Consider the following 12,347-nt stretch of genomic DNA (forward strand, 5'->3'; position numbering starts at 1 on the left):
TGAGCTTTGATTTTAGTAGATTTAGATCTTTCTGTTGTCTGCAGGTCTTGCAGTCTGCCTGCAGACATAGGTAGACATCATGTGCCATCGTGCATTTGGCTCCTGTTTTGAAGGTTATGACTGTACAGCTAGGATTATAATTGTTTTAAAGTTGAAAACGTTTCTAGTCTCCAGGTAAAATGGCTTGAATGCAAAGCTGTTGCAATAAGACTAGTAACAGACCTTTGCTTCTGAAATAAACCACAGAGTTGAATCAGTAGCTAATACTAAGCAGGACTGAAGATTTCATAGTGAAGTCCAGTAGTGCAGATGCTAGTAATTCAAGAAGAAAAATTGTCAGTTATTCACTCTGGGGGAAGAGCAGATGGGTTGGAATTTGAGGGTATTTGCTTGCCTTCATTGTCAGATGAGCCTGGAACTACTTTACACTGACACATAGGAGATCTGTGATCTAATGGTAGGAGTCTTTCTCTCTTTCAGGTTCTATGGGTGTCCTGTTGTTGCTGTTGCAGCAAAGCCTGGTGGACCGGAAGCCCCAGAGTCTGAGAATCCACTAGGTGTTTCTGAATTAATTGAGGTACCTGCTGATGAACATAACAACATAAAACATACTCAAACTTTTAAGTCTTTTGGAATACAATGCATTAGTACCTAGACCTGAGGAACTCCTGCATTAATGTCAGTTTTAAGGAACCTGATTCTTTAGGGGTTCCTGGAGAAGCTGAGGTTGTGTGCCCCAAAAGTGGATCTCCTTTTTCAACTACTAGGTTTCAATGCCTTTGAATAGCTACGCCTTAAGAAACAGCTATCATGTGTGTGGTTTTAAAGTTGTGAAGAATTACGAAGCACAAAGAATAAAAATTAAAATTCTACCAAGTCCTTGGTAGGTGTTCTTTTATAATTGTACCACAGTTAAGAAAACAGTAAAGTTGTGAAGTCAGGCACTCCAAAGTTATACATTGGGAATTGTCTCCTTCCTTCATGTGTGTGTTATGATCCACTGTTTAAGTGCATGACTCTTTATGCTAAACAATCCTTACCTCATTCTTTGCACAGGATGGACAGGGCTCAGCTAGTGAGCAGGTAGTCTGTATTTTGTTGTAATTCTCATTCTCTGTGTGGCCTCATGACTCCATTCAAATACTGCTCTGCATTCAGAATGATTAATTTCCTCCTGGACTTTTCTTTGGCACGCATCACTGTGGTCTTGAGCACTTGGCAAACAGTTAATTTACTTCCAAAAGACCTATAGGAAGTGTAGAGGTGACTTTAATCCATATTTAGATTGGGAAGCTGAGGCACAAAGTTAAGTCCGCTGAGTTTACTGTTTTGGTTGCCAAATTTAAGGAAACTAGGAAGTCTTTTGGGACATCCTTGTATTCAGATCATAGTACCTGCCAATTTTGATGGCAATTGTGAGTGCTTAGCACTTCTGTTAAGCTTTGGTGTTTCTGTTTGGACAGTCTGAGGTGTGTAATCAGTGATTACCAGAGGAAAGTTTCATTTTTAAGAGAATGACAATACATGGGTGTTCTAGTATAAGCAAGTGTAGAATCCATTCTCTAGAGGAGCGCCACCTGCCTTCATGATGAAATCCTCTTTCTCTGTGGTACTCTGCCTTGCTTACTGCATGCCTTGCACACCTGCGAAAGATAAAAAGCATGGCCTGGATTTACCCTGTACCCTGAATGAGGTAGGGCCTGGAGAAAACGGTATGATTGTATAACTAATATTATATTGGACCCACATGAATAATAGAAGACTGCAACTGATGCTTCACAGGTATCCTTAGTTCCAGCAATGTAAGGGTTTTTTTTTGTGTGATTTTTTTTTTTTTTTTTTTTTTTTTGGGGGGGAGTGTGTGGGTGGGGCAGGTTGGGGAGAGAATAAATTCACAGGATTTCAAAAAACTAAGTTATGCAGGAAGTTATATGGCATGAAGCTTGTACTGTGTTGGGCAGGACACTTAAATAGCTGTTTAAGAGCAGTTTGCAGCTTGTGGTAGACTTGTCACTCTTTCTGTGAATAAGCTTCAGGGAAAAGTAGCATCTTTGCTCTGGAGGGGTGCCACCGTTACTTGCAGGCAGCAGAAAGTAGTCCTAAAACAAAGGCATCATTCTTTGCAGGTGTGTTGAGGTCTGCTTTGGGTGCTGCCAGGTTTAAAATACTTTTAAATTGCTGAAGTTAGTGTGCAGAACCAGTCATCAAAAATCTAGGTATGTCTGGCCCAGGGCAGCCTGGCTTGTACAAGGCAGGATGTTCCATGTAGCTGCTGAACACTGAATATTGTGCCACCTTCCAGGCATGTGTGGCCTGAGGTGGGCATGGGGGGGTGTGTGTGGTATGATGTGGTATGGCCTTAGAATAGACTTGGCAAGAACTAGGCTGCCCACAGCAATGTCTAGAGAGGTGGAGACAGGCAAGTCCTTAGTTCTGCCTTTGTCTGGTTCTAGGTAGATTTACTGGGATGTTTACCAGGGTTAAAACCTTTGGAGGAAATACCTATGTTGCACCTATTTCTGTCAACTCTGAGACCTAATATTAGAAGAGCTGGCAAATGCTGCAAGCCCTGCCTTTGAGCTTCAAGGTATTATCTTTTCTGTCCTTGTTAAGAGAGACTCTTCATTGTTCTGCCATTACAGCTTTGGCTTAACCTGCAGTTTCTAACCTTAAAAGCAGACATTAAAGGCAGTGCAGAGTTTATACGCTGATGTTGTAATGGAGACAGAGTTCAAAAGTGATTTGAGACAGGGGTGAACCAGTTTCTCTGAAGCTCAGTTGGGTACATGACTGCATTTCTATAATTAAGGTCTCCTGTGCATGTTGATATATTTTAAGAAACGTAGTATTTGTCAGTAAACCAGAAAACCTAAACTTGGAGAATTTCTCTAGAAAATGGTACTTACAAAGCTATTTTTTTAGTGGTCTGATTCTCCAAGAAGTGTTAACAGAAATCTGAAGGGGAAGTCGACTTTGAAAACTTAACAGAGTATAATAGTTCTTCTGGGAGGGAGGCAGGGGTGGGCTTTATGGGGCACTAATTTCTGTATACAAGTTAATTTTCACAAAATCCAGAAAAGCTGAAGTAGCAAAAAATGCACTGTAAAAATTGTACTTTTAAGGGGGGGGGGGGGGGGGGGGGGGGCAGGGATGGGTACAGGATTTTTTTCTTTGCTGCAGTGTTTATATTGAGTTTGGCAGCAACTTTGTCACCAGTGCAGTTTTGCTAACCAAGCTCAATGTGCAGTACCGAATCTTTCTAAGGCAGAAAATCAAACTGTTCCTGCTGCTAAGTCCGCGTCTCTTCTATGGCACACACGGTTAATTTGACGTTGGTGCATTCTAACCTCATTGGGAGATGCCTGAAATCAGTAAAACTGCAAGCTTGTTCAATCAATCATCTGCTTACCTTCCTTTTGCTGTGTGGCTGTCATGACTTTTCACCCAGGCATGGTGCTACTTTTATTTTTATTTTTTTTTTCAGGTCCTGAAGTCTCAGGCTTACCTGCCATCAAGAGACCCCTCGGGACACTTCCTTATGGCAGTTGACCATTGTTTCTCTATTAAGGGTCAAGGCACGGTGATGACAGGGACTATTCTTTCTGGCTCTGTTAGCCTTGGTGACAATGTGGAGATTCCTGCCCTGAAGGTGAGTCTCTCATTTTCACTCCCCCCAGTTTTCCTGATAGAATGAGACATGTAACAAAGAAGAGAGTGTTCTCTTCAAATCTAAAATTATTCAATTATTTTCAGTGCCTCTTTTTTTGTAGTCTACTATAAGCGAGCTTATAATGGGAAGAGACATAGAGATTTTTAAATAAGGCAGCCAGTAAAGTTACCTGCTCAATTTTAGTTGAATGAAGAAGAGAAGACTGACCTAGATTACCACGTTAGACTTTCAAATTCAGAAAGGTAAGGTAGGTATGTTTCCAAGATAGGATGTGCCCAAGGACTTAACAAGGTTTAAGTGAGGTTGCTTTCATTTGAGATGTGCTGCAGTGAGAAGGCTTGCAAAAGAATCTGAGTAGGTAGGCTTCCCAAGATGTCTGGAAGTGAAGGAAATCCCAAGAAGAGGACATTGAAGCTTGATACACATTCTCTTTGTTTGCTGGGGCTTTAATTGATGTCAGCATGTTCTGGGAGAACTGCTGGGATGCAGTAGGTGGCTTGCTGCTGTTGGACTTTTTAGAAAACCTGTAGAAAGTCAAGAGGCCTTTCAGTGGCCTTTGAACTGCTTAACTGTCGTTGCTATTTAATTTCCTTAAAGTATGTTCATCCTTTGAAAGAAAACAAGGTGACTTTATGCCTGGAACAGGTGAAGCCTATTTGACAGATGCTGATTTGGACTGCTCTGACTTTCCCTTTTTATTAATTACCCAAAATTAGTCAAGACTTGTGATGTGTTTTGCAGCTGCCACTTAAAGTTGACCCAGCTGGTTACATTCTGAGAGTAGGCTGCTTTTGGCTGAACGAATCTGGATGGGACCCTTTTGGTGCTGTCAGTATTATCCTTAAGTCATGCTACTATAAGGACCTTACTCTTTCATTGAGTGAACATACTGCTTTCTCATCTTTGCCTGTACTTTGTGGGCAAGTGAAGGACTAGGTGAGGCATTCTGATTTCACCTGAAATATTTTGCTGATAGCTGACAATTTTCAGTCAGCATCTTCTATGATACCTGTGGCCGTCTAATTATATTGTATTGTCTTTTGCATAAAGTGATTTGCACAATAAGCACCCCATGATGTCTTCTTTCCCAGTGGAATACCTCACTGCCCCTATTCTCATTTGCAGCATGCAGCCTATTCTGGGAGTCATGCCTGTAACTTCTGCAGGGAGTATGTTTTGCTGGGATTGTAGCTCTGGTTTCAACCTCTCCTGCTTTCCCCTTGCCAGTGTTCTTTCCCTTTTCTGTTGGATCCTGCTTGGTGTCCTGGCCCTGCCCGCACAAGGAGGGACAAGTAGTTTGGAGTACAAGGCTGATGAATGCTTCATGGCTCCTGCCCAGCAAGGCTTGGCACAGCTAGTTTACTGCTTTTCTTCTGACATAGCACTGGCCAAAACTTCCTGTTGCTTTGTGATCTGGGAGATGAGGGTGAGACAGAGCAGAGTAATTATTTCTTGCAAAGAAAGAATGCATAACTAGATTATATCTGGAAATTACTGTTATGCTTTTCATGTATAGTCCAAGAATGTTTTGGAGAAACATGTTTAGGAACTAGTCTGCTCTTTGGGAATCTGCATGAAGGAGAAAATGACAAAAATACAGTGAATAACTTGCACATTGTAAACAGGTGTTTAAAAAGACAGTAGAAAAGTCGTTAAGTGGGACTTCAAAGATGCTTTCTTCCCAAGTGATTGGGAGAAAAGTCACTTGGGAAGTGAAATGAAAGGCAAGTCAGCAGATAAACTTGTCATTGACAAAGAGAAGCCAGATCACTTGGCTTTTATGGCATTAACAATTTCCCTCAAAGTTTTAGTAGTTTTCAATGCTGTTAATGAATTAATCCTTCCACTGTCTCGTGTGAAATAGAAGATGTGCTCATGCCTCTGAATGGTAATAGTGATGGGTGGAGTTTTGAATTTTTGGTTTTGCCACTAGCAGCTTGTGACTATTCATATTGTACAGGTATGGAAACCAAGGCGCAGTAAAAGGAAGAAACTTTTGTAAGTTTGAGTTGTGTTGTACTTGCCCCTGCTAGCATCATACAGAGTTGGGTTAGGATACCTATAAAAGGTCAAACCTTTCTCAGGCCTACAAGGTAATGGAGGAAGCACATTTCACAACATATTGTGGTTTATGACTCTCTGTGACCTTTTTTTGCCCTGACCCTATGGTAACTGAGATTGACAGCTGGTGCCCACTGGGCATTTAGGGACATTACAAACCAGCTGCTTTTTAAATTTGAAGAACCCTCTTGCCAAATGAAGTGGCATCACCTTCAGTTCTACTAATGGACTTCGACATCTTTGACCGCTTGAACCTGCACAAAGGAGGGACACAGCAATTAAAAATAAACAGTGACATTCTCAAACGCCCATGCTTGCTCTGATTGAGGCTGAGAGCACCAGCAGTGCATGGATTCCTTTATGCTGTTGCCTATGTAAATTGCCATCTGGGGTTGATTATCCATATAGTGAAAAGAAAAATTATATATATGTGTTTGGCAAAAAGCTTTGACGCAGCAAACAGTTCGCTATCCAACTGAGTTAGTACTATTTGCTCACTAGCACTTGAAATCCACCTTGAAGAGCATGAACCTAGGATTTCTTCAGCAAAAATGTAGTGTTGGCAGAATTCTGCATGTCCTTTAAGATTCTTTCTGGTCTTTCAATCTCTACAATCTTCCAGTTTATGAACTGTAACAACTTGTGACATCTTTATTTCTACTTTATGAAAGTTCCTGGAGTTTAAATAATAAGGATTTTTTTTCAATGTAGATTTATTTTATTTTACTGATAGGTTTGGTAATAATCACTTCAAAATCTTTATCTGAGTGTATTTTGTTTAATGGATTTAGCTCAAGTGAGCATGAATGTCAAATTCTAGTGCTGCTGTGTCTTTTTATAGCTTGCTTTAATTAAAGTGTTTTATTCAGGGGGGTAGAAGTATCTTTGCCTTCCTTATCATGGTGGAAAAAAAAAAAATCATAGTAGCTTAAGAACACCAACTACTTAGAAGGCAAAAACCAGGCAAGAACCAGGACTTTTGTCCTTGCTGTTGGTTGTCTCAAAACAGAAAAAAATAATCCTTATATGAAGAGTAATGCAAAATGTTGTATGGTATGTGGTCTTTGTTCTGCCCAGTGTTAGTTGTTCTAGCTTTAGATTGCACAGTTGCAAGCATGTTAATATTCCTTTAAAGATGTTTAAGGCACAGGAAATGTTCCAGGTTGGTTAATAAGAATCACTCTCCGTCTTAAGAGTTGTGAAAAATCATGAAGAGGTCAAGTCTGAATTGAGTGAGGAGGCAGAGACAGATGTACACAGTTAATGGATATAGATCTGATTGTCCTGAAATTGTTGACTCGGAATTCTCTTACCTGTGATCAAGTGCTGCAGGTATATAGCATCCACAGAGCATGTACGTGGCAGCCAAGTACAGGGACCGCTGCTGTTTTTTTCAGAACTTGTAACAAGTAGAAACATTTCTTGCTTTATATTTAAGTTCCTATCTGTTCTGTTTAATGTAATTACTGGCAAATGTTAGAGCAAGTTGATGCAAGCTGAATGGCTGGTGGATGTTAGTAGCTTTACTGGAGCCTATACGAAAGTACAGTATCTTGCCATTTTGTACTGCATTTTGTCAGAAGTTCACGAGTGCCTTGAAGGCTGAGTAGCTGTTATTGGGAAATGGTTATGTTGATGCTTTTTTGTGGGTAATCAAGTGGGGATTTTTGCTGTGTGCTGAAGCCGAATAATGTATCTGGTGTAATGTAGTACAAAGTTATTTCTCAGGTAATAAATGATGTGGACACTCAATCATTGGACTGACCTTAGGAAGTGCCTCTTTAGGCATTATCAGATTTTTGATCTGTGGGGTGTGGTTGAGCTGTTATCGTTAAAGGGGAAGAGGAATATTCTTATCAGGTCCAACCTTCACCATCCCTGAGGTTTGCAGTAGACAATTGCTGTTATTAATGTTGAGCATGTCAGTCTCAAAAGTTGCAAGTGTGTTTACGAAATGCTTCTCTTGTAATGTGGAAGTAGTCATCCAGGTGTTTCAGTGCTCTGCTGTACTTTCAAGGGATCACCTGAGACACGAAATGTCTCCTGAAAAATGTGAGAAACTTGCTTCTGTTTATCTAGTCGAATCTCTTAGTAGATGAATGTCAGTTTAAACTAGTAGTGGATTCTGTCTTGGCAAGGGCCTGTTTGCTGTCAAATTATATTGACTTCATGAACTTCTAAGTAATATAATTTTCTAAGTGTGATACCGAGAAGTTTCATGGCTTCATATACTTCCACCATATGAAAAGAGATTTTTTTTTTAATTTTTTTTTTTTAAGCTGCTTTGTTTGCTATATAACCTTGGTCTGTGTTTTGGCAAATGTCCTGTAGTTTTTATGACTCATCCAAGAAAAAAATTCTCCAGTGTCTGATAAATAACCCAAATAATATTTGCAAGAGTATTTCCTTCAAACCACCATAGCTATTAAAATAGTAACATATATCTGCTTTTGCCCACATGAGTATTTCAGCCTATCTGATGTCCCAAGACCTCTGATTAGTAAGCTTTAGTATATAAATGTAGTAAGAACTAATTTTAGTGTCTTTAAGGACTTGCTGCACAGTTAAATCTTGTCAGAGAACATCTAAATCTCAGAAAATGAAGTTGGCTCAAACCACACTGAATTGGATCACAAAGACGCTTGTATGTGGACTTTTGTGGTGAAACATTTAATAAGTTTTTACCACTATCATTTTTAGTTCTTTGGGCCTCATAATATACCTCTTTTAAATTTCAGGATACCTTGGCTTTTCTGTTCTGCAAATAGATAGAACCCCTGCTAAGTTTTCTGAAAGTGCATCTGAATGCTGGTTCTAAATCTGTTTTTTCCAACAGTTCTTGTTTTTCTTGCACAAAGTTGACATAAACAGCCTTTAAAATTCTATGGTTCATCTGCTGGGGAGGAAGTCTAGCTCACCCCAAACATTTTCTTTTCGTTGAAATGATATGAAGAAGGGCAGTTCTGAAAATTGGGTTGGGTTATTGAATTTAACTGATAAAATTGTGAAAAGGCAGTTCATAATACATATTAAAATATGTGGGTGATAAAATACAAGAATCTGAAATCCTAAATCAATAAATTAAACATATACATATAATGTTATACATGCGGTTTAATTCAGTACAAGTATTAAACTGTTTCCTTAATTGTCTGCTACTTCTAAAGCATGAGTTGTGTTTTTTGGAGATTTTCCCCTTTCCTAGAAAACATCAGTGTGAATCCTACTGGTTTTGCATTTGCTGGGGCATTTACTTAAAAGCAAAACATGCAGGATTTGGGTTATACTGGAAAGTATTCTGCTTTCAACGTTTAGGATATTATCAGATGTTTTGGAAGAATTAAACTCCTCAGCACAGTTCTTTGTGGTTAAGTAAAGGATTAAAGACCTGATCCAGTGCCTGTGGAATGAAATTTAGATCTGGCAAGAAAAACTTCTCAAATCTTTTTGGCTCAATCTCTTGAGAGAATAAGAGTAGCAGATGCTGAGCTCTTTATAAAGATCAGTTCCCTCATTTTCAGTGTATAGTTTTGTAACTTTTTACTGTGTGGGGTTTTTTGTGTGTGGGTTTTTTTTCTTTTTCTGTTTTAGTTCACACTTTAAAAAAACAAACCAACACCATGTCCTCAAAAAAAAAAAAATAAAAAAATCCCACAAAAAACAAACCCCAAACCCCAAGATGTGAAAGAACAGAATTAATTTTAATTTTGTATTCAAAAAAGAAAATCTAGTTAACTTTAGACTTTAAAAAAGCTTAGGAATAAAAATGCTCAGGAAGAAATTTGTATGTTGGTGTTCTTTTACTACCTGTTACTGAAGTACAGTGGTTTAGTTCATATCACTTGCAATTTTTTATTAAGTATCACGTAAGTACAGGAAAAAGATGGAGAAAGATAAAGGACTTTCTGTGTTAAGGTTTGTTTTATTCAGGACCAGGGATAAGACACAATAGAAAGGGATCTGGATGTATATTGTGGGTTTTTAATTTTTTTTTTTTTCTACTTGGTCAGAGCAGAAGGGAAAGAAGCCAGGGGAGAGCAGCCAACCTGAGCAGTGCTAATCCAAACCATACACTGTATTTTTTTGGAGCTTGTCTAATGTGATCTCTCTAGGCAGGAAAGTGGCCTAGTCAGTGCTAGCCAATTAACTCTTCAAATACTAAAATTCATCTGCAACTTTTCTTGGAGGTCTAGATGTACCCTGTGCTCCCTGCCAGCTGGAGACAGTTGGGATACAGATTGCCTTCTAATGGATTAGAGAAATTACCCAAAGTATATAAGTTTCTTGCTATGGTGGGTCTGAAAAGGAAGAGATTTGCATGTAATTTCTGCTTCTGTCCACTTAAACCATCTTTAAATGACTGGAATCCAGGCTCCACATGAAAGTGCAGAATTGCCGGAAACAGTACTGTTCACCAAGGTAGACTTTAACTTCTGCAGTATTTCTATGATACTGATCGCTTGTTCAGAGTTATCTGCTATGCTGACTGGTTGTGGTTGATGCATGAGATAATTTGAAGTGTGTATTTTGTGCTATTGCCACACGGATAATTTTGCCTTAATAGTTAGAAAGTGGAGAGTTGTTATTGCCTAAGAACTGGTACGCTGTTCAATGGGGTTCAAAATGAGAAAGAAATACAGGATCCTCTTGACTCTGAGTAGATGAAAATACTGTGTGGGATGAACATCATATTTTTATTTGACACAATGACTGATTTTCTTAGATAAATTCTAATTTTTTCCTGTCCAGATTTCAGTAAACCATTTGTCTCATGAGAACTTGTGAGTTAGAAAAGCTGAAGAGAGTTGTTACGTAAGTACAAGGTGGGAAAGAAACTGAGCTGAAGAAGAAGGAACTAATGGACTAACAGGAAAATTACACAGGTAGAGGTGTTCTGAGGTTGGACTTGGCACTGAGATATAGTAGTTTCACTAGTGACTGCATGCACTCTCCCATGTATGTAGGTGTTCTCCTCACTAGTGTACCATATTAGAGTCCTCTCCTAACTAGTGTAGACTGGCAGATGTGAGTTCCATGTGTAGTCTATGGTGCTCAGTATTCTGGAGCTCTTTAGGAATTACCGATGTACTGGGTTGCTGGATCTGATGGAGAAGCTCAGTATCCCAGTAAAGTGTGCCACAATTGGAGAAATGGAGTATGTTCTTGTATGTTATATTAGTGAGCAATTTGGCTTCAGTACATCAACGTATTTAAGGATAAACAAATCTGTAGGTTTGTGACTCAGAAAAAAGTTGAAAAGAAAATGGATCATCTAATAAGCTACTAAGATGACACCTGACATTTAGATTTATCTCTACTGCTTTAACTTCCTTCATCTGCTTGCTCTCTTTCTCCTGCCTATTTCCGTCTTTCTCCATCTCTGTCTGCTTTTCTAGTCTCAAAGTGACTGATCTTTTCCACTTACACCATAGTTTGAAGAAACTTTTTTTCCCACCCTCCTTTTTATCAGCTGCTGTTGCAATCTTGAGTAACAATGCAGTTCTGTATACTTCCTTCCCCTCAAGTACATCTTGGCTTGAAACCTCTGGTGCTTGAAACCAGCATCAGTCAGGGTCAGATGAGAAACCTGCGGATAGTATTTTTGAACTTGTTTTCATAGGCTGAAGCTAGAGTGGATCTGATGAGAGAAAAGACAAGACCTGATAAGCATTGAGTGGTGTTATCCTTTCAAGGACAGTTTCTGAAGTTGAATAAGCAGGTTCCAATACCTTCTCTACAGGATATACTAGCTATTGTTTTCCTAGGGCTGAATGTCTTGCATTTATAGTTTGAAAAGTAGTCCCATCTAAAGTGGGTAGTCTAAGCAATGGTCCTGTAAGCTGCATACAGGACGAGAAAGGTTTTAAGATGACTTGAGCCACAACTGCGATACAACTGAATGAAAACATGCATGTTATCCTGGGATTTAGCAGGTAAGCAATTTCCTGTCAAACAGTTGCTACTCCAGTGATAAGGTGTTGTGTTTTTGGGTTTGTGTACCCTGGGGTTCAAGATCAGTTTGAAACTAAGTTAATGGACATTGCTATAGTAATCACAAACTTTCATCCAAATGCATTTTTGTTTAAACTTTATGGTAACCTTTTAAAGAAAAGGATGGCTGGTTTGTGTTTGCATAACTTGTTTGCTTAAGCATTGCTGCTGCCAGGCGATTAACTTTATTTTTATTTCTCTTAATTTATCAGGTAGAATTGTTCTCAATCCAGTGCAATTGAAAACAGACCCATGCACGTTCGCATACCATTTGAACAGGAATCTTAGTGGAACGCTTGAATAGTAGTTGGAAGGGTAGCCTCCTGTATGGTAAACATAGCTTTTACATTACGTTCCTGCTGAGAATGTAACTTTAGTATGAATAGGCTTAGTTAGGGCAGTGAGTAACTATCATGTTTTAAATATTTAAGTTCAAGCACTGGAGGCTTTGGCAAAATTTCAGTAACCAGAATGGAGGAAGGGAATGTCACTTTTTGTTCTTCTTTGGTCATCCATATACAGTACGATTCCTCATTTGATCAGGCTTTGAAGCAGAACAATTCAGCAAGCACTGCATTAACTAAGCCATGGTCTGTCTGTTATAGTTCTGTTTAGATCTGGGTGC

The 12,347-nt window shown here is 39.1% G+C and overlaps 1 protein-coding gene across 1 annotated transcript in view; it reads left to right on the forward strand.

Annotated features, from left to right (window-relative positions):
- Positions 1-12,347, forward strand: part of EEFSEC (eukaryotic elongation factor, selenocysteine-tRNA specific) — a 126,228-nt gene that overhangs the window by 37,741 nt on the left and 76,140 nt on the right. The window contains exons 3-4 of the mRNA XM_086469937.1: positions 481-577; positions 3,485-3,649. Of these exons, the coding sequence (XP_086326063.1) occupies positions 481-577; positions 3,485-3,649 (262 nt within the window). The remainder of the gene's footprint in view (positions 1-480; positions 578-3,484; positions 3,650-12,347) is intronic.

The sequence above is a fragment of the Leptosomus discolor genome, chromosome 9 (assembly GCF_034619465.1).
Source record: "Leptosomus discolor isolate bLepDis1 chromosome 9, bLepDis1.hap2, whole genome shotgun sequence".
In the NCBI taxonomy this organism is placed as follows: Eukaryota; Metazoa; Chordata; class Aves; order Leptosomiformes; family Leptosomidae; genus Leptosomus; species Leptosomus discolor.